We start from the raw sequence: 22,182 nt of genomic DNA on the forward strand, positions 1-22,182 counted from the left end.
GAAAGGCAGAAAAGAAAGGAAAATAAAACAGATAAGATTCCTGCCTTTCAGGAGATGATGTGCACCCATAAAGATATAAATATAGCCATGAAATGTGTATTATTAATACACAAGTTTCAAGTACAGAACACAGGATGACCCAAGACAGCAGGGGCATTATGAGTACCTCCTGAGTCAGCAGCCAGGCTAGTACAATCATAATGATGATTAATCTCTTTCGGTTCTGAGACCCAAATGGGAAAAAAAGAAAAAAAAAAAAAGAAGAAGAGGAAGTTTTTTGCACAAAGTGAACGCTGAGAAAAAGTCTATGTTCTTACTTCACAAACATTTTCTTAGCAACTATTGGGTTCCTTCACTTAGTGACAGCCACTTATCTGTTGTCACTTAGTGATAACTCACTTATCTGATGCAAATGGACACAGATGTTACTTCTGGAGGTGTCAGACTTTAGCTGCCATCACCACAGTCCCCGAGAAATACTGTTCACTACAAAGAAGGAGAAGGAAAAGCAGAGAGGAAAGGAGGGACAGAAAGGAAGGAAGAAGGAAGGAGGGAAGGAGGGAAAGAGGGAGGGAAGGCAGAAGGAAGTGAGAAGGAGAAGTGGTGATGGAAGAAAGGCTAAAACATCTGCTGGAGAGTGGGGAAGCTCTGGCTTGCTGCAGCTCGGATACAAGAACTTGGTCTACCCGGACCCGAGCCAATGCCTTACCTACAAACACCACTGCTTTCTTCCCTATGGGAGGCCCGAAAAGGCCTTTCCGCCGACGATCCAGCTTGGACATGATGATATCCTGGGTCTGGTTGGCTGAAGTTCTGGCAGAGAAATTGATGAAGTTGGGCAGATAGACATTTTTGGGAAGGCGGAGGAGGAAGTTGTTGGTGATGGCTGATTTGCCCGTGCCTGTAGGGCCCACGAACAGTATCGGGATCTCATGGTCCAGGTAGGTTTTTAAGAAGAAGGACTGCCGGGCAGTTTCCATCGTGGGGATGATGAGGTCTGATACCTGTGTCGCAAAGATATGAGAAAATCTTGGTCCTGGACCAGGAAGACTGAGTCTTGGGATTCAAGGGATCTGGGTTTGAACGATAGCTCCATTTACTATCTTTATGACTTTCAAGGGCCCTCAGTTTTAGTTCTGAAATGGGGATAATCATGGCATTCAATACACGGTTGTCAGAGATCAAATGGGACCCAAAACACAAAGGTGAGTGCTATTATCCCTGAGGAAGCAGAGGTACAGAAGTCTTCTTCAATTTGCCCAAGAGACATAGGACATAAGTGGAAAGGAAGGGATTTGAATTCTGGCTTGTATGATTCCATAGTCTACATTCTTAATTCTAAACTGGCATAAAAATCAATAACAATAAGGGTCAGTGTTTAGCTTCTACCTTTGAGACTTCCTTTCAACCAAGTAGTCTGCCTTGTCTCAAGCAAGATCCACCTTCCATGTGCCACATATTCTGGCTCGGAGGTTTAGGTATGTTTTGGTTTAGGCCTGGAATATCTCCAAAAGACTCATTGCTGAAGGCTTGGTTTCCAAAGGAGAAATGTTCAGAGGTGGGTTTTTGTGAAGTACGTGGATCCTGAGGGCTCCGATCCTATCAGTAGATTAATCCCTTGATGGGTTCATGACTCATTGGTTTATTGGAGGGTAGAGGGGGTCTTTGGAGCTCATTTTTCAGGGTTATCTCCTGTCCCTCTCCTCCTTTTCTCTCTCTGCTGCCTAGGTGTCATGAAGTGAGGAAGTTTTCTCTGCTGAGCCCTTGCACAGTAATGTTATCCCTTAACACCAGCCATGTGACGATGGGACCAAGAAAGCACAGCATAAACCCATCAGCCAAATAATAGGCACCTCCTCCTCTGAGTTGACTCTCCCAGACAGTCTACCACAGTGACACAAAGTTAATGCAACATGAGTCAGAGACCTTTCTTATACCTGGCCTACATTCCCCAACATTGAGATTCTGGGTCCCGAAAACCTGTGCTCACTGAATCCCTCATGTTTTTAATATGAAAACTGAACACATTCTTCCTGGACCTGAGGATTCTAAGTGGATTTGGAGACCTCCATCATGGCTTCTGGAATCCTTATTACTTTGGGTAGACTAAATTGAATTTTCTGAGCCCCAACCCTGTTTCAATCATTTTGTTACAACTGATCCCTTGGTGGGTCAGGGCAAGGGATTGGAAGATGTTTATTAGACATAGAGGTCTCATATGTCTGGTTTGAAAAGGAGTCATGGACTTGAGCTGCTGTGTTGGAGTACCATTCACACTGTGGTTTGTAAATACACGTTGCTTCCCAAAACTAACCTTGACCTTGACTTGGGTGTCACCGAATCTACAAATCTTGGAAGCCTTTGCAAACAAAAGCTTGGCTTCTTTAGAGAAACAATTTGGCCAGGTGAAAAGAAGCAGATGGATATGGTCATAAGGCAGAGAAGAGAATGATCAAGTCTAGCAAGAGGATGCAGTCATGCCTGTAGCATCCTGAAGGCTTCCCTGGAACCTTTTAAGACATGATAAAACAGGTTGCAAGCAGGCCAGGATTCTCCATGAAGCCACACTCCCCATTAGTGATGCTGAATGCAGAACCATGTTCAAGATGCCCATTTTACAGCTGAGATCAGAAACTTAAAGCCAGCTGGCTTTCACCCAGTATTATTTTCAGCTACTTGAACGATTGTTTGACAAGGGGAAAATACCCATTGGAGCTGAAAATACTTTCTACACCGGGCTCCTGTCCATATGAATTTAGTACAAATTCAAATCCCTGGAATTCACACAGCAGAGCTGTATAAGGACAATTAAAGCTGAGGATCTCGGCACTGGGCTTTCTTTCCACACCAGCCCTTAGGGTGTATGCCCCGAGAGCAGCAGAGTGTCACCCTGCCTAAAGCATGTTTATGAGAGCATCTGGGTGGTATCCAACAATAGCTTCACATTTCCATCTGCCATCTGTGACTGCATTCAGAAGAGCTGCACACTCACCTCAGAAGATTAAATAACATCTACTAGGTTATACTGATGGAGGCACCAGAGTGCTCATTTTGCATATTCTCTGTAGGACTGAAATATATGTGAATTAGCCACTATCCAGAAAATCCATTGACTAGAATCTGTTTTTCTGAGAGGTCTGTGGAGGAAATCTTTCTCTGAGGATATAAAGTGGACTTTTAAGGCTTAGGTGACCAAGAGGTAATTATGATGTTATAGACAATGGCATTAATCAGAATAGTGACAAACACCTATCTAACTCCTACTATGTGCCACATGGGTGTGTATACCACCTTCGGTCCTGCTTATCTTTTTTTTTTTTCTTCCATCTATGGTTGGGTAAACTGAAGCAAGGAGCTTGAAGCCTCCATAAGGAATCTAGGTCTCTCTGCTATTAAACTCTATGCTTTGAGGGTTTGATCTTTGCAAAGTATTTCCTGGAAATGCTCCCAGGGAGCTCGTAGTTCTTCCACCTGGAAGGGCACTTGGGAAATTCCAGAAACCACAGCATTTCTTTTACCTTTGCATTTGCAGGGATAGTCTCCTCCTCTTTGGTGATATACTCTGTCCATCCACTCCAGTGTCCACCACCTTGTTTGAAGAAGTAAAAATCATAGATGCTTCCTGCACCCAAAGAACAGAACATGTCATTGGCACACCAAGGTTAACTTTCATATTTGAAGAATCTGACTGCTCCAACTATAGGCATCTAAAACGCATAACTACCAGTCCCAGAAGAAGTGTGGTGACACTTACCTGTCACTGCTAACTACAAACTGGGGGGAAAAGTTTAAAAGACCAGTGTCTATATGACCCATATAAAATGAGAAGTAAAGATAAGATTATGTAAAATTTTCTTGTTTGTATTCTTTGAGACAGGAATCTGCTCTGTAGTAATGTTCAGTTGCATTAGACTTGGACTCGCTATGTAGCCGAACCTAGCTTACAACTTGTTTTTAAAAGTACATGCATTTGTTGAATTACCTGTGGGGTAGGGTATGTCACAGCATGGGTATGGAGGTTGGAGGACAATGCATGGAAGTCAGTTTTCTGTTTCTAGCATGTTCATCAAGTGCTGAGCAGAGAGAGTTTTCCTAACATTTCTTCTCCCTCTGTTGCTGCTACATTTATTTCTTTCTCCTCTTTGACTTTTTTCATTTTAAAAATGTCTGTTACTGAGAACTTAGCACCAACTTTCTGAGGTTATTTTCTTTTTCTTTTCTTTCTTTCTTTTTTTTCTTTTTTGGGGCTGAGGACCGAACCCAGGGCCTTGCGCCTGCTAGGCAAGCGCTCTACCACTGAGCTAAATCCCCAACCCCCTGAGGTTATTTTCTTAATTACAGCTCTGATAACTCCTGCTCACTGGCATCCTCACACCATGCTAACCCCACTATGATAGACTTCATTTTTTCCCCCTTGTTCTGTTTTGGTCAAGTTTCTTATATTGCTTTGCTGTTAAAGATTTTCAGCCATTGTCCACCTCTTCTGATAGCTGCAATCCAACTTTTCCATGAACTCCCTGAGAAGTCTAATACTGCTCTGGCATTTCGACTGCTGTCTTCCAGACATCCAAGTCACTCTTTGAGTCTTCTAAAAAAATTTTTTTAAAAGATTCATTTATTAGCCGGGCGGTGGTGGCGCACGCCTTTAATCCCAGCACTCGGGAGGCAGAGCCAGGCGGATCTCTGTGAGTTCGAGGCCAGCCTGGGCTACCAAGTGAGCTCCAGGAAAGGCGCAAAGCTACACAGAGAAACCCTGTCTCAAAAACCAAAAAAAAAAAAAAAAAAAAAAGATTCATTTATTTATTATGTATACAGTGTTCCGCCTGCATGTGTCCCTGCAGGCCAGAAGAGGGCACCAGATCTCATTACAGATGGTTGTGAGCCACCATGTGGTTGCTGGGAATTGAACTCAGGACCTCTGGAAGAGCAGCCCCTCTCTTAACCTTTGAGCCCTCTCTTCAGACCCTTCTAAAATTTCTATAGATTTACCTCTTGCATTTAGGCCTGGTGTATTTTTAATTAAATTTTGATATGGAATAAAGTAAAGGTTAAATTTATTTTTTTACACACATATATTCAGTTGTGCTAACACCATTTGCTGAAAGATTATTTTTCCTATTTAATTATCTGGGCACCATTGTCAAAAATTAAGTCACCATAAACATGAGTGTGTATATTAGGTCTCAGTTCCATTCAGCTAAACTGCATAATCTTTTTTACCAGTGTCCCATTCTATCTATCAGAACTTGGATCATCCTCTCCCTCTCTCCCATCCCCCCCCCCCTCCAAATGCCGTATCTCCCTGCTGTAATATAACCAGGTAAACTCTTCCCTGGGACCAGTTCATCTCACCCACTTTCTTGGGGATCGTTCAAGGATCAATACGTGGCAGTGGCTGCTGCAAGGGTCAGGTTAAGGGAGACAGTCACCTTTGCTAGACACTCTGAGTGCTGCACTTTCCCCCTGAAACCTACCCAGATTCTGAGTCATGAACTCATTGTTTCCCACCTTAGTTAAAGTGTACTCTACTCCCACGAGTTCAACTCACATCCATTTCAGCATGATTTTATGATATGCCAACTGACCCCCCCCACTGAGGCCCTCCAGCATTATGACAGGATTTCCCCAGTTCTCTTGGCGTGTGTGTGTGTGTGTGTGTGTGTGTGTGTGGTCATTTTAGTTTTACCAACAGCTTTTTATTGCTTATTTCTTTTATGTATATGTTTGTGGGGTGTATATGCATGTGTGTGTTACATATGTGTGTGCTTGTGTGTGTGTGTGTGTGTGTGTGTGTGTGTGTGTGTGTGCCTATGGCCCAAAGTTGCTATTGAAAATCATACTTGATTTCTTCTCACTGGTTTTGAGGAACACTTTCAATCAAGCCCAGATATTTCCAATATGACTAGTCTTCTTAGCCAGCTCGTTCTGGTGATCCACTGTTTCCAACTCTGAGGCTGGAATTACAGATGACCTGCCACATTCACTTGGGGATTTTATGTGAGTTCTGGGGACCCAAGCTTCAGTCCTCTTGCTTGTGTGGCAAATCCTTGAAGCACTGAGCCATAGCCCTGCCCACTAAAGCCCTTTCTGAATCAACACTATGAGGTGGTTACAACTGTGGAGTATATGAAGAAGCCAGTTGACCATGTATGCTGGCAATTCTGGTTTCTTGTGTGTTACAGCAGTTGATGGGACAAAGAGGAGGAGAGGAGGTCACCAGAGTGCACATGGACATTACGGAAGAGGTTCTTGGAAAAGATTGGAAACTCTCTAGGTCACTGGCCTTCTTGATGCAGAGGAAGGGAAGATGTCATGAGGAGTGGGCCATGAGTGGAATCAAAGGAGACTCATGAACCATGTCTGCAGACACAGAATAAACAGACTGGCCTTGAGGGCTGAGGAAAGCAGAACAATATCTGGAAATGTGTGGAAAGAACAGTGTGGAGGCCGACCTGAGGAGTGTATCTCTGAAATGTGTTCAGTGTGTGACTGACTGGCATCAGGAAATGACGTGGCATCCTCAGGGGGTGCAAAAGGTATCAGTTTAAACAAAAATGAAACAGGAACAGAAAATCATAAGGAGAAAATAAGCTGAGATGAAATGGAAAGATGAGATCCAAAGTGAGATGTCCAGTCTAACAGGAACAAGGACAATGGTGATAATTATATATAACAACTGGTAACACGTGGTTAACGCTATTACATGATATCTCTGTGAAACTGTAACAATTATACTATATATTATATAACATCATTAGACTATAAGGAATCTCAAGTATTTTTTATGTATTTGTTCATTTAATTCTTCCAGGAACACCACAGACACGCTCTATTATTGCTGGACATATCTTAGACTGTGGAAACGGAGAGGGGCTAAGGAATTTGCTTCAAGTCCGCCAACTAGTAAGTGTGGGAGCCAGAATTCCAGCCTCGACTGTTTCATTCTGGACTCTGTGTTTTTTTTTTTTTTTTTTTGGTTTTTCGAGACAGGGTTTCTCTGTGTAGCTTTGCGCCTTTCCTGGAGCTCACTTGGTAGCCCAGGCTGGCCTCGAACTCACAGAGATCCGCCTGGCTCTGCCTCCCGAGTGCTGGGATTAAAGGCGTGCGCCACCACCGCCCGGCTTGGACTCTGTGTTTTTAACTGTTACTTAAAAAAAAAAAAGGGCAGGAGCAAAATAGGCAAAGGTTTGATAAATATTATTCAAGGTGAGCAGGAGACTAATTGAATTTGTGAGTGGCTGATATTAAAATAAAAACCCACCTTAGAAGGACAAACAACAAAAACAAGGAAATCTGATATAATAGATACAGACGCCTGAGAATACAGTTTTCCCTTGCTGACTAAACAGAGGCATCACATTCCAGGCAGAATAAATAAAAGGAGACCTATGTCTAGACATAGTCTGTCAAAACAAAACAAAACACAACCTATAATAGAACATTAAATAAAGAACACATGAGAAACAAGCTACCACTATATATAAAATCCAGCCTCACTTCTAACTAGACAGAGAAGAAATTTTAATCACATTCTGTTTTCACATTTCAAATGTGACTAGAATGACAAAGCGCACAAGGAAAAATGGATAGAGTGCTAAGAAGAAGTGAGCAAATCCACATTATAACTGGGGCCATTCGATAAGTTCTATTAGTCACCGATAGTGAGAAAATGAGTCAGAGACAGTTAAAATGAACAGGACCATCATAAACCAACTGAACGCAATGGGACTTATAAACCACTTTATCTGAAAACAGCAGACAGTGCATTCTTCTCAGACGTACACGGGACGTTCACCAAGACAGCCCACATTATTTGCTGTAAGACATTTTGACACATTTAAAATAATAGGCATCATACAGTACACACTTCTGGAACACAGAATTAGAATGGAAACCGGTGAGAGAAAGATGGCTAGAAAATCTTGAAGTCCTTCAAGAGTAAATGGAGCCGACACACCAATCAAAAAAGTTCCAAGGTCTGAGGAGATGGCTTGGAGCTTAGAGGTTAAAAGCATTGCCGCACAGCCAGTAACAGTGAAGACCAGAGTTCGGATCCCCAGCACCCATGGAATGCCAGGTTGGGTGTGGTGGCTGCCTGTAATGTCAGCACTCAGAAGGTGGAGATGGGGTCCCCACAGCAAGCAGGTTAGACAGACTGGCTATACTGGCAAGCTCTGTGAGCAAGCGGGAGACTCTGCCTCAGTGGATAAAGTGGAGAGCAACTGAAGAACACAGCCATTATCAACTGTGCGTCTCTATACACACAGGCACACATGTATCCACAGACACGTCAACATGTATACACATAAACACACCACACACACACACACACACACACACACACACACACACACACACACACACACACGAGGAGAAAAGTATCAAGAGAAATTTAAAAATATTATGACCTAAGAACAAATTAAAATAGGTTTCAATACCTATGGGATGTCGTGAAAGCGATTCAGAGAGGAGATTTTTAGTGATGATTACATGTATCAGAAAGAGAGAGGTACCTAAAAATCAACAATGGAAGTACATTTTAGGAAACTAGAAAAATAAGGGTGAGTTTAATCCAAAATAAATCATAAAATTATAGCAGAAAACAAAATTGGCAACAGAAAATTACTTGAGGAAAATCTACAAAACCTAAAGCAGTTAATCTTTGGGAAGGTTAATAAAATTGATATACTCTCAGGCCAATGTTACCAAGAACAAAAGAAAAAGACAGACTGTTAATATTGGGAATGAAAGAGAGGTCATTGTTGCCTCCATGGAGATTAAAAGGATAATGAAGGGATCCCATAAATTTGATATTTTAAATAAGATAGGCTTGATTCCTTGAAAGATACTTTATCAAAATCAACATAGAGAAAAATAAATAATTTGCATATGTCCTCGTTCATTAAGGAAACTGAATCCACAGTCAATGCCTCCAAAACCAAAAGCAACCAAACAAAACCAACACCAGCGTCAAGCTAGGATGGGTTCATTGGTGATCTCTACCAAAGGATTTCAGAAAGGATGCCAAGTATCCATCTTCTCTTCTAGGAAACACATCTCTTCCTGTGAGGTCAACATTATCCGAATGCCAAAAACAAAGATCTTACAAAGGGTAACATCCACATCCACAGCCCCCACAAAACATTAGCAAATTGACCAAGTGGGACTGACTACAGGTATGTAAAGCTGGCTCAACATTTGAAAATTGACTGTAACCAAGTTATTAGCATGAAAAAGAAGAAAACTCATATGTCAGATGGTATTTGTAAATATTTGATAAAATCCAACACAAACTAGAGTCATTTGAGAGGAGGGAACCCCAAATGAGAAAACACCTCCATAATATTAGGCTGTAGACAAGTCTATGGGACATTTTCTTAGTGATTGGTGTAGGAGAGCCAAGATCATTGTGGGTGGTGCTATGCCTGGGCTGGTGGTCCTGGATTCTATAAGAAAGCAGGCTGCGCAAGCCATAGGGGCAAGCCAGTAAGAGCACTCCTCCATGACTTCTGCATCAGCTCCTGCCTCCAGGTTCCTTCCCTGCTTGAGTTCCTGCCCCAAATGCTTTTGATGATGAACTGTTATATGGAAGTGTGAGTGAAATAAACCCTTTCCTTTTCAAATGACTTTTAGTCATGATGCTTCATCACAGCAGTAGAAAAGTAACTGAGAGATAGTGGTACTAGGAGAGTTGGGTATTGCTGGGACAGACCTAACCATCTTGTTTTGAGGAGGACTGTGGAAAGGCTGTGGAACTTTGGGCTAGAAAATCCATTGAGTATTGAGAGCTCAGTGGGCTGTGCTGTAGGAGCTTAGATAATAGTGAGAATGTTGATGGAAATGCAAATGATGGAAACTTGGCTAGTGAAGTTCAGAGGGAAGTTTACAAACTTTCTCAGGGCCATTGCTATTTTGAATAAAGAATCTGTGGTATCTGGTCAAGTGGGGCTGTGATTAACAAGAGACCAGCATCATGAAGTGAAACCTGCGTTCTCTTGGGACAGCTGATTCTGGCTACTGGAGCTGAGACATTAGCAGTGATTAAGAGACCAGCACCATTGAGGTGAAATCTCCTGGGAAGTGTTTGCTCAGGAACAATGCAGAGAGGCTCTCTTCTAGAGGTTGCCTAGGCTGTACCTTGTGCTGGCAGTCAAATTTGGTAATGTGTAAGAGACCTACAGATAGTATGCATTTTTACATGAAGGGGTCATTGGAGAGCATTAGAAGTTTGGCATCATGAGGATGGCCTGAAAGATGCTATTGGTGAAAATGCAGCCCAGTTGTGGCAAAAGACCCCAGCATTTCGGAGATGCCAGTATCATGGGAAGACCTCCAAGAACAGGAGCAGCCCTGAGGTAGAGCTGTCCAAAGCTGTGTGTACTACAGAGAGGAGAGGCAGAAAAGTGTGTTTGGAGAAGTCCAAAAGATTATGCACTCACGGTCACAGACACTGGGCGTTGTGTTACTCACACTGTTGGAATTTGGTTTTTCTTTGTTTAGATTATGATTGTGCCCTGGTTCTTCCCCCATTCAATAAGGCATTTAATATTTTTTTATTCTACTGGAGCTCACAGTTGAGAGATTTTGAACTTTTAAAGAGATTTTGGAGTTTTACTGAGTCTTTGGATTTTAAAAGTGACTTTGGATTTTAAAAGGGACTGAACTTTTAAACTATTTGAATTTGCAAGGCTGTGGGACTTTATAAGTATGTAAAATGTCTTATAATGTTGACATTAATGTGCGATCTTGGAAATAGTCAAGAAAGGAAAGGTTATGGCTTAACAGTGGTGTGTTTATGTGTCAAGTTGTCAGGGCATCAATTGTGCTGGTTAGTTTTATGTCAACTTGACACAAGCTAGAGTCAACAGAGAGGAAGGAGCCTCAACTAAGAAAATGTCTCCATAAGATACAGCTGTAGGGCATTTTCTTAATTAGTGATTGATCGGGGAGGACCCAGCCCACTGTGATTGATGCTACCTTTGGGCTGGTGGTCCTGGGTTGTATAAGAAAGCAGGCTGAGCAAGCCATAAGAAACAGGCCATTAAGCACCACTCCTTCATGGCCTCTACATTATCTCCTGCCTCCAGGTTCCTTCCCTGCTTGAGTTCCTGCTTTGGTTTATCTCAGTGGACTATTGTGGTGGTTTGAAAGAAAATGGCTCCGAAAGGGAGTGGCACTATTAGGAGGTGTGGCCTCGTTGGAGGAAGTGTGTTATTGTGGGGGCAGGCTTTGAGGTTTCTTTCTCAAGCTTCCCTCATTGCCACAGCCAGTCAGCTTCCTGTTGCTGCAAGATGTAGCACTCTCAGCTCCAGCACCACATCTGCCTGCACACTGCCATGCTCCGCTTCATGATCAGACTGGACTGAACCTCTTAAATTGTAAGTGAGTCACCCTCAATTAAATGTTTTCCTTTTAAGAGTTGCTGTGGTCATGGTGTCCAGCTAAGTTTCCAACTTGTGGAAAGGAATTAAAGAAAAGTTTAGAGCTGAGTGTGGTGGTGCACACCTTTAATCCCAGTACTGGGAAGGAAGAGGCTGGTAGATCTCTGAGTTTGAGGCCAGCCTGATCTACAGATCAAGTTCAAGGACAGCCAATCTTGGGCATTGAGGGAAAAGAGAAAGCTGGTAAAGATGTAACTGAACAAAGGGGCCAAGTTCCAGTCCCAGTAAGCAGCAGAACTTGGCAGCTTCAACCATGGTTCTGGCTTTAGAGTTGAGGATATACATAAGAAATGGGTTATAGAAGTTGCCTCTGTGCCTAAGGACAGTCACTGAGGCCAGGCATGTGTCAGGGGTGTTCCTGAATGTACACTGCCATGCTCCCCTTCATGATCATAATGTACTGAACCTCTGAAACTGTAATTGAACCACCCTCAATTGAATGTTTGCTTTATAAGAGTTGCCATGGTCACGGTGTCTCTCCACAGCAACAGTAAACCCTAAGACAACTGTGATTCAGGATATGTAAACCAAATAAACCCTTTCCTCCCCAAGTTGCTTTTGGTTATGGTGTTTCATCACAGCAGCAGAAAGTAACTGAGACACTCACTTGTGATAAAACATCTCAGCAAATTAGGAATAAATGGACCATGCTCCAACCAAGAACAGACGCCATCATACTTAAGGCAAGGACTAGCTATCTCTCTCCCAGGCTGGAGCTTTTTCCCTTCTAGGATTATAAGATCCCCTTTCATCACTCCTGTTCAAAGTCATACTAGAAATTCTAGATAATGGAATGAAATAAGGAGATAAAATTTAGGAAGAAATGAAGCTATATGACATGATAAAAGGATGACATGGAAGAGACCCCAAAGAAAATTCTTCTGGAACTTGTATGTCAAGGTTTTCAGGTACAAAGATAGATGCTCTCCTATCTATCAGAAGTGAACATGTAGAATTTAAAATAAAAAACACGGCATTTTATTCACTGAGCCCATCTCGCTAACCCAAAATCAAGTCAATATTAAGCATTTACTACTCTATTAGTAAATATTCACATCAGAGAATATTTGTAGTTATTTTGAAGATAATATAGCAAAATTGTAGCTACTTCAATATATTACATCATAATACAAAGTTTAAAGAAGTATTAATGGCAAATTAAACTAAACAAGAAGCATGTAAACATATAGAATGGGGCTAGAAAACAGAAAAACCAAAATGGAGGTATTTCTTATTTTTACTGGGTAGTGAAATGATGGATAATTTTCACAAAAATAAAACCCTAAAAAAATGACACCCTCAAACACCTCCCAAAATAAACTGTCATTGTAGTTTTATATTTAAAAAGTAATTAAATGTCCCAGAAGACCATATTTTAGAACCACTCATGTCTTATGTGGGTCAGTGAAGAAGGGACCCACCTCGCTCCCTTAGCTTTTGATAAGCACTTCCATGGCCCACACATTAAGTTGGGTTTGGGGCACATGATTTAAATTCATATAACAGGATGTAAGTACCTCTTTCTGGAAAGGTGTTGTTTTTGGTGAGTTTCACACTTTTAGGCCTTGGGTGACGATCATCCATGCCCATGATCAGGTTTCGGAAAAACACATCAAATTTCTTTCTGCTCTCGGCATTGATGGTTCCTGCCACAGTCCACACCAGGGAGAAGAGAAACAGCCCTTGCAGCCAGAGGAAGATCTGCTGACTTGACAGACCTTCATATAACTCGCTTTCCTCCTCCTCTTTCATCCTGATTTCATCTAAAAGTGAAAGAGAGGGAGGCTTAGGTTGAGCAGAATGCTCAGCATGTAAGAGATGAACTGGCTTGGGATGCCTCTGGAGAGCCTGGGAAGGCAACCAATGTTGGCTGAGCATTCATCCCACACCAAACCCTTTATTATATGCATGTATTCACACACATAGTGATGACATGCTAATTTGGCTGTGTATGTCTGTATACAGGATCATGTGTGTGTTCACAAGTCTGAGGGGCTGGGCGGTGGAGGCACACGCCTTTAATCCCAGCACTCGGGAGGCAGAGGCAGGCGGATCTCTGTGAGTTTTGAGGCCAGCCTGGTCTACCAAGTGAGTTCCAGGAAAGGCGCAAAGCTACACAAAGAAACCCTGTCTTGAAAAACCAAAAACCAAAAACAAACAAACAAACAAAAAAAAAGTCTGAGGGTACAGATGGAGGTCAGAGGTTGATGCTGGGTGTCTGCCTCAACTGCTTTTCACTTCATTTTTTGAGACAGGGTCTCTCATTGAACCTGGAGCTTGCTAATTTGGATAGACTAGCTGGCCAGTGGGCCCCAGGGATGTTTTTGTCTCCACCTTTTGAGTGCTGGAATAATAGGCACTACCTACCATGCTTAGCTTTTTACCTGGGTACTGGGGATCTGAACTCAGGTCCTCATACTTGCATGGCAAACACTTTATAGACTGAGCTATCTCCCTGGCCCCTATATATTCTTTTATTGTGGTTAAACATAACAAAGTTTGCCATATTAACCATTAAAGTGTACATTTCAGTGGTTTTCAGTACATTAACATGGGCAGCCATCATTATTATTCATATCCAGTCCTCTTTTATCCAGAACTGGAGCTTGGTACCACTAATAATAACTCATCTTCCACTTCTTACATGACCAGCATCCTACTTTGTCTCCATGTGTGACTACCCTAAGCACATTATAGAAGTCAGATAGTTTGTGATTGGCTTATTTCACTTAGCATAGTATCTTCAGGCTTCATCAATTTTGTACTTCTCAATGATTCCTTAATTTATATTTATTAAATTATAATCTTATTTGTTTTATTTTATGTGTATAGATATGTTGTGGAATAGAATATTTGTTTAACTAAGTAAAGATGTATTACAGTTGTGTTGCAGAATAATTGTTTAACTATGTAAAGATGTGTTGCATTTGTTTCACCTTGCCAGCCTAAAGCACCTGATTGGTCTAATAAAAAGATGAAGGACTAAGTAGTAGGAGGAAACTAGGCTCTGGAAGAGAGAACAAGGGAGAAAGAGAGGGAGCCAGCCAGCCAAACATGGAAGAAGTAGGAAAGTAGGGCACATAGAATGAAAGAAAGGAAAAAGCCCCAAGGAAAAACATAGATGAAGAGAAACAGGTTAAAATAAATTATAAGAGTAAGTGGGACAAGCCTAAACTAAGGCCAAGCATTCATAAATAATAATAAGTCTACATATCATGATTTGGGAGCTGGCGGTCCAAGAAAGCCTGTTACATGGATGTTTTCCCCCCATGTATGTATATGCACAATATACATGCCTGGTGATCTCAGAGGTCAGAAGAGGGTGTTGGATTCCCTATAACTGAAGTTATAGATTGTTGTGAGTTGCTGTGTGGGTGCTGGAAACTGAACTCAGGTCCCCTGCAAGAGCAACAAATGCTCTTAACTGCTGATCCTTCTCTCCACTCTGTGGTAGTTTGAATGTTATTGGCCCCTATAAGCTCATAGGCAGTAGTAGGATTATGAGGAGTGGCCTTATTGGAGGAAGTGCATCACTTTGGGGGTGGGCCTTGAAGTCTCCTTTTTCAAGCTATGCCCAGCGTCAGACCACTTCCTGTTGCCTGCAGGTCAAGATGTAGGACTCTCAGCTCCTTCTCCAACACCATGACAGCCTCCATGCCACAATGTCCCACCATGATGATAATGGACTAAACCTCTGAAAATATAAGCCACCCCAATTAAATGTTTTCCTTTATAAGAGTCACCATGGTCATGCTGTCTCTTTATAGCAATAGAAATTCTAACTAAGACAACCCCCAATATTTCCTTTATAAGACACTGAATTATGTTTCATTGTATGATTATACCACTTTGATTATCCATTCATCTGTTGATGGACAATGCAAATGAGTATGGACATATAAATATCTGGTCAAATACCTGCTTTCAGTTATTTTGAGTATATATGTAGAAGCCAAGATATTGATCACATATGGAAGGTCTATGGTTCTTTTTCAAAGAAACCACCAAAATATTTTGACAGACAAGCTGCATCACTTTAAATTCCCAGCAACAGTCCACATGGGTTCCAATTTCTTCATCCTTTCAGACACTTGCTATTTTTTTTATTTGCAGCCATCCTGACAGGTGTGAAAAGGTATCTCCATCATCATGACTTTGATTGCATGTCCCCAGTGGTTAGTGACAATGAGCTTTTTTATGTAATTCCTGACAGTGTGTAGCTTCTTGGAGAAATGTCCATTCATGTCCTTTACCTATGTTTGTATTTTTGTGCTGAATGAATGTGATTTTAGTAGTATTTATTTCTATATTCTCTATATTAATTCTTTGTATGTGCATTTGTGTGTTCCTAATATGTTATGTTCTGACATATACTTATATGTTCTGATGTTTGTGCACAGGCATGATGGAGGGCAACCATGGTTGTCCCTTCTCAGGTGCTACCCACCTTGTTTTTTGAGACAAGGTCTCTTATTGGTCTGGGCTCGCTGATGAGGCTGGCCTGGCCAGCCAGCGAGTCCTGCATATTCAATGTCTCTGCCTCTCCAGTGCTGGGATCACAAGCTTGTGCCACCATGCCCTGCTTTTTCACATCATGTCTGAAGATTGAACTCAGGTCTTCTTGTTTGTATGGGAAATAGTTTACTGACTGAGCCATCTCCCCAGTCCTTGATACTGATTCTTTTATGACTTTTTAAAGTTTTGAGTCAGAGCCTTATCATATAGCCCTGGTTGGTCTGGAATTCCATATGTAGACCTGGCTGGCCTTGGACTCACAGAAATCAGACCGCCTCTGCCTCCAAGTGCTTGGATTGAAGATGTAAGCCATCATGCCTGGTACCTGATATTAATTCTTTATTAGGCATGTAATTTGCAAACAACTTTTATTCTGTGTGGGTTAACCTTTTACTGTTGGTAACACATTTTGATGTTGACAGATTTTAAATTTTAATGATGTACAGCATGTTTATTCTTTTTATGTTTGGCCCATGTCTTTGGTGCTACATCCAAGAATTCATTGCCAAGTTAAAAGTCAAGAGCTTTTGCCTTATGTTTTTTATCTTAAAAATTCATAATAGATTTTGCTTTCTGTTATCTTTTATCCATTTTGAGTTGATTTTTGTTTATATTAGGTAATGATTCATCGCAGCTACCAGGTTCTTACATTTTAACATTGGTAGAACAGAAAGTTAGAGTTTTGGAGTGAGCTACATGCACATGCAGGCCCAGTCTCTAGTTTTCAGTAGTTGAGTACTTCAGGGAGGTTTCATGGTGGCAGATTTGGGAAGGCAAAAGATGAGGTCACTTGGAGCTGGAGACAATGAGTCTATTTCTCATGCTGGTGCTTCTTCACTTAAGAGAAACTATATAAGGACAGCAGACCCAACTTGAGAAAATATATAACATTAGCAAGGGAAATGCAAATCTATGGCATTGAATACAACTGGTATATTTCTAAAGAGAGTCTCAAACTTATGTTTTTAAAATAATCTATGTGTGATGTGTATATATGTCATATGTGCATATTCATGTGTGTGAGTGCAGGTGTATATGTGCCATAGGGTACCTGTGGAGGTCCGGGGACAACCTCAGTCCTCACCTTTGACCTTGACATGGGGTCTCTTGTTGCTCACCTGTGTGTACACTAGTCTAGCCAGCCCACAAGCATGCATGGATTCTCCCATCTCCACTTCCCATCTAGGTGCAAGAGCACTGGGATTACAGGTGCTACACGTCTGGCTTTATGTGGGTTCTGGGGATTTGAACTCAGGTCTCCATATTTATGCAGCAAGTACTTTACCCACTGACCATCTCTCGAGTACACAGAGTTCAATTTATAAAAATCAAGCAATATTTAGAAAGTCCCCAGTTCACTGTCAACTATGTTATATTTTTAGTTTACACTTAAAACGCTTTTTGGAAAAATAAGATGAGAAAATATGTTTAGATATCAAAAGTTGTAAAGAAAATTCGTCTGATTTTGAGTTATCTGCTATCTTGAAAAAGAAGTGGCATCTAGTAAGAGTTCTCCAAATGTCAGTGAAATCTAATTCATGTGACAGCAGTTATGGAAATGTGTGATTACATCTTAGAAGTACATACATCACAGGACCATTGTCTCCTGAAAGTTTCCTGCTTTTGAAACTGATATGATTAGTTCTCTTCTAATGCACTTGTGTGTTGTAAATTTATATGTTTGTACGTTTTCTTTCTTTGTGTGTGTGTGTGTGTATATGTGTGTGTGTATGTGTGTGTGTGTGTGTGTGTGTGTGTTCCTTTGTGTGCAGGTGCACATGTGTATGTGTGGACATGCATGTGTGTGTGATTGTGCATGGAGGTCAGAGGCTAACCCTGGGGGTTGTTCCTCAGGTGCCATCCACTTTGTTTTTTGAGGTAGGGTCTCTCATTGTCCTGGAAGTTGTCGATTTTGCTAGTCTGGCTGCCAGTGGCTACACCTGTCTAAACCTTCCCAGTGCTGGGGTTACACATGTGCACCACCATGCCTGACCTTTTTATGTAGTTTATGGGGATCCAACTAAGAACTTCATGCTATTGTGGTAAGCATTTTTAAGTAAGCATTGGCTGAACTATCTTCCAGACCCCCTATTTTTTCTTAACAAATAAAAACTTCTCTATTTTTCCAAGTAGTTTTTTTTCAGAGATACATTCCAATGCATCATCAAAATCCCCATGTGGAGGAGAGGCTTCTCTGTGTGGATAAGGAAGGAACTTTAGGTAGGAGAAGGAAGGAAGGGATAAACTTTGTGCGATAACAACCAATCAATATGAGACAAAGCACAAGGTTCTGTCCATAAACTCCACGATCTACAATTCAAAGCACTCTTGTTCTAGACGAACATCTGGCTCCACTGTAACCCAAGGAGGGAGCGAGGGATGAGAGTGTAAGCGTGAGCCAAGGCATACCCAGCCCATGCAGATTAAGAGTCATGGGGATACTTACCAAGCAGAGAGGAGTACAGCCGCATCATTGAAAAGGCAAGGTGGATAGGAGATGTTTGCACCACGAATTTGCCATGGGAGCGAGTAAAGTCCAGGCAGGGCTGGACAAGCCACATGAACATGTCCTCAACCTGAGAGGAGAAAGCTCCATGAGACTGTGGAGACAAAGAGCTTGACCTGCCTCAGAGGCTGGAGATGCTAGTGCAATTGCTGGCTACTTTGGAGTGCTGTTTCAAAATGTACATACTTCAAATTCGATGTTTTGGTTGTTTCCTGGGCCAGCCACGTGATGCTCTCTCAAGATCGAGACTGCAGCAGGGACTGATAACTACCTCATGACCACCAAGGCAAGCAGCTCATCCTTGACAGTGTACTGTGATGCTAACCTATGATATTTGGTACATTAGATAGACTAAATGTGCTTTTTAAGTTACAATCTTTTCAATGTGTAGTGCGTTTGCTGAGACATAACCCCACCATAAATGGAAGAGTATTTGTATTCATTTAGTGAACAAATATTATTGTGGTAAATAGTGCTGCGGGTGAATAATAGAGAAGATAGACTCAGCTCCTGTTAGGAGGAGGAGAGACAGACAATCACCAAAGACCCAGATATATTACAGGTCATGGAAAGTCTCAGAAGGAAACAAAAATTTTAAGTGGTGACTAACAGGAAGGGATTACGATGGTTCAGGGAAGACTTCTTGGAGGAGGAAACTTACAGCTTTTTCCTCCCTGTGGCAGTGGGAATTGAGCCCAGGAGATCTCACATGCTGGGCAAGCACTCAGTCAGTGGGCTACATGCCCAGCAAGGAGATTATATACTGAGACCTGGATGACAAAAGTCTGAATTGGGCAAGACATCTGTATGAGGAATAACAGGCACAGGTACTTTCAGGTAGCAAAAGCTGGGTGGAAACAAGACAGGATGGCCCAGGAACAAGGCAGGGCTGGGGAGGGAGCTCACAGGCTGTAGAGGCAGGCAAGGCTAGACAACAGTGGACTACAGGCTCTGATAAGGGGTCTGAGGACATGGCGGCGTCCCCAAAGGACTTGATGGGTGAGGTCTTGGCTACTTCCAGTGTGTGTGTGTGTGTGTGTGTGTGTGTGTGTGTGTGTGTGTGTGTGTGTGTTGGTCCCTGGGGATGTATGTGAACATGTACTTCTATAAATGCATGTGGTCATATATATTATATGTGGATATGCATGGTGACAGACATCGGACTGTCCTACATAACTCTCCAGAGTATTTCCATAGTGGGATGGACTCCAACCCTTTTTGACTTCCTTCATGGGAGATTTTCCTAAGGAGGCTTACTCCAGCAAAGAAGGACAAGAGGTACCGGAAATAGAGGCTGTTCCTTCGGCTTCCCTGGTCTGACAATGTGGTCAGTTATCTACATAGCCTGAACTTTCCTACTTCTGTTATACTTGTTTGTTTATTTATATGTGTATGCTATGGGTGCATGTGTGAAGATACATGTGCACATGTGTGTTTAGGCATGTGGAGGCCAGAGGTCAATTTGAAAGTCTTCCTCAGTCATATTCCACTTTCTTGTTGGACAGGGTCTCTTTCTGAATGTGAAACTCACCAGTCTGACTAGACCGGCTGCAAAGTTCCAAGAATTCCCCTTTCTCTAATGCTGGGATTATAATTGTATGCCACAGCATCCACTGTTCATTTGTTTTTTAAAGATGATTGCTAAAGCAAGGATTTTACCAGCTGAGCCAACTTCCTAGTTCTCCTACTTCTTTTAGAATGGGACAAATGGAAAGGTGACTGTCACTTGTCATACCCACAAGGAGAACATTTCTAACTGTCTCCCTCCTCATGGGAGGTTTGGAGGGTGGACACAGGGTTGTGGAATGGGATATGGCTCTTCTAAGGTGTTGTCTCTAGAATTGTAGCTATAGTTATTTCTTCCTGTGGGATGGAACAGAAAAAAACCAACACCGTGGTCACCACCAAGAACGTTCTTTGGCTCTGGTATTCTCCACTGGGGCAAAGGTGGAACGGGAATTAAAAATAGGCTGTACCATTCCATCGCCACCAGGTGAAGAAGAAAGTAAAACATGGCAGGCAGCCTGGGAACAATATGAAGGACTGGTTGAAAGGAATGACGGCGGTGAGGCATGCCTACAAGGTCCGTGAGATGAGTAGGGAACGAAGGGTGGAATGGGCGTGAAAAACGGGGGTGTCCCAGACTCTTACCAGTTCCTTGTGCTCACTGGTGAGACAGGAGGGCAAGGTGTCCATGTATGAGTCCTTCAAGGGCTTCCAGCCTAGCTGGTGGGCCTCCATGTAGATCATCCCACACCTGGCGGCACAGACAATGGGTTTTGGTGTGCGCCTGCTCATTACTAACCCTGGCTGACATGTATGACATCAACACACTCGTGCAGTAGTCTAGGGCCCTTCATCCAGCCATAGGCCCCCTCTCCTCTTATTTCTCTATGTTAAACACCCTTCCCACGGAAAGAATAGAGTGTCATCAACCTTGACTTTTTCCTTCTTAGTCATGCAGTATTCTATATGCTCATAAAGTGCACATCTGTGCGTATACACACACACCGTTTAAACCTGAATGTTCCCCACAGCATCGTGTTTTGAATGTTGTTCCCCAGCTGGTGGTGCTAAGGAAAGAGGTCACTAAGGGAGAGCCCTTGACGGTTCTGGCCCCATCTCTGGTTACTGCCTTACTCTACTTCGACGATGTGACCACCCAGCTGCACATTTCTGCCACTGTGATAAGGACTGCTCCACCATTCCCTTCCAGCCATGAAGAACTAAAACCCTAACAAACTGTGGGCCAAAATGATCTCTCCTTCCTCTTCCTCATCCTCTCCCTTATCTTTAAAGATTTACTTTTGTTTTTACTTACATGTCTGTGTGTATGTCTCTGTGTCTGTGTGTGTCTGGGGGTGTGCCACGTGTGTGCAGAGGCCCAAAGAGGCCAGGAGCATGTGTTGTGTCCCCTGGATACAGGCAGCTGTGAGCCTCTAGACATGGGTGCTGGGAACTGAACTCAGGTCCTCTGGAAGAGGAGCAAGTGCTCTTAACCACTGAGCCAATGCTCTAGTCCGGTCCTTCCTTTCTAAGCTATTTTCTCCGCCCTCCTCTTTCTCTTCCTCCTCCTGTTTAATTTCACTTTATTTCATTTTCTTCTCATGTCCAGTTCCTTATGTTGCTTCTGTCAGGTCTTTTGGTCATAATGTTGATACAGTAACATATACACACACTCACTCATGTGTGAACATGCATATACACACACAATGCACAGAATGTTTTAGTTCTTTTTGTTTTGTTTTTGTTTTGTTTTTTTAGGTTTTTTTTCAAGACAGAGTTTCTCTGTGTAGCTTTGGAGCCTGTCCTGGAACTCACTCTGTAGACCAGGCTGGCCTTGAACTCACAGAGATCTGCCTACTTCTGCCTTCCAAGTACTGGGATTAAAGGTGTGCACCACCACCTCCCGGCATGTGTTTTAGTCTTTAAACCGTTTAACAGAAGTACTATATTATAGTCAATTTTAAAATTTGTTTATGTGCTGTTGTATGTGTGTATATGATGTGTGTGAGGGCACACATGCCACGGGAACATGTGGAGACCAGAGGGCAACTCTGGAGTCAGTTCTCTCCTTTTCCCTTTACACGGGTTCGGGAAATCAACTCAGATCACCAGGCATGGGTAGCAAACTTTACCTGCTGAGACATCTCATTGGTCTGCAGCTCACTTTTGTATTTAGTGTTTCCAAGATTTAATCTTTAATCCAGTTATTAAGAT

The 22,182-nt window shown here is 42.3% G+C and overlaps 1 protein-coding gene and 1 long non-coding RNA gene across 2 annotated transcripts in view; one reads left to right on the plus strand and one right to left on the minus strand.

Moving 5' to 3' along the window:
* Dnah3 (dynein axonemal heavy chain 3) overlaps nt 1-22,182 on the minus strand; it is a 165,125-nt gene that overhangs the window by 56,777 nt on the left and 86,166 nt on the right. The window contains exons 38-42 of the mRNA XM_042282688.2: nt 20,614-20,719; nt 18,403-18,532; nt 12,959-13,204; nt 3,519-3,622; nt 710-1,004 (exon numbers count right to left, since the gene is read on the minus strand). Coding sequence (XP_042138622.1) covers nt 710-1,004; nt 3,519-3,622; nt 12,959-13,204; nt 18,403-18,532; nt 20,614-20,719 — 881 coding nt within the window. The remainder of the gene's footprint in view (nt 1-709; nt 1,005-3,518; nt 3,623-12,958; nt 13,205-18,402; nt 18,533-20,613; nt 20,720-22,182) is intronic.
* Nucleotides 1,187-3,850, plus strand: LOC121831448 (uncharacterized). The gene is made up of 2 exons (XR_013044473.1): nt 1,187-1,558; nt 3,533-3,850. It is a non-coding gene; the product is annotated as an uncharacterized LOC121831448 (long non-coding RNA).

The sequence above is a fragment of the Peromyscus maniculatus genome, chromosome 1, assembly GCF_049852395.1.
Source record: "Peromyscus maniculatus bairdii isolate BWxNUB_F1_BW_parent chromosome 1, HU_Pman_BW_mat_3.1, whole genome shotgun sequence".
In the NCBI taxonomy this organism is placed as follows: Eukaryota; Metazoa; Chordata; class Mammalia; order Rodentia; family Cricetidae; genus Peromyscus; species Peromyscus maniculatus.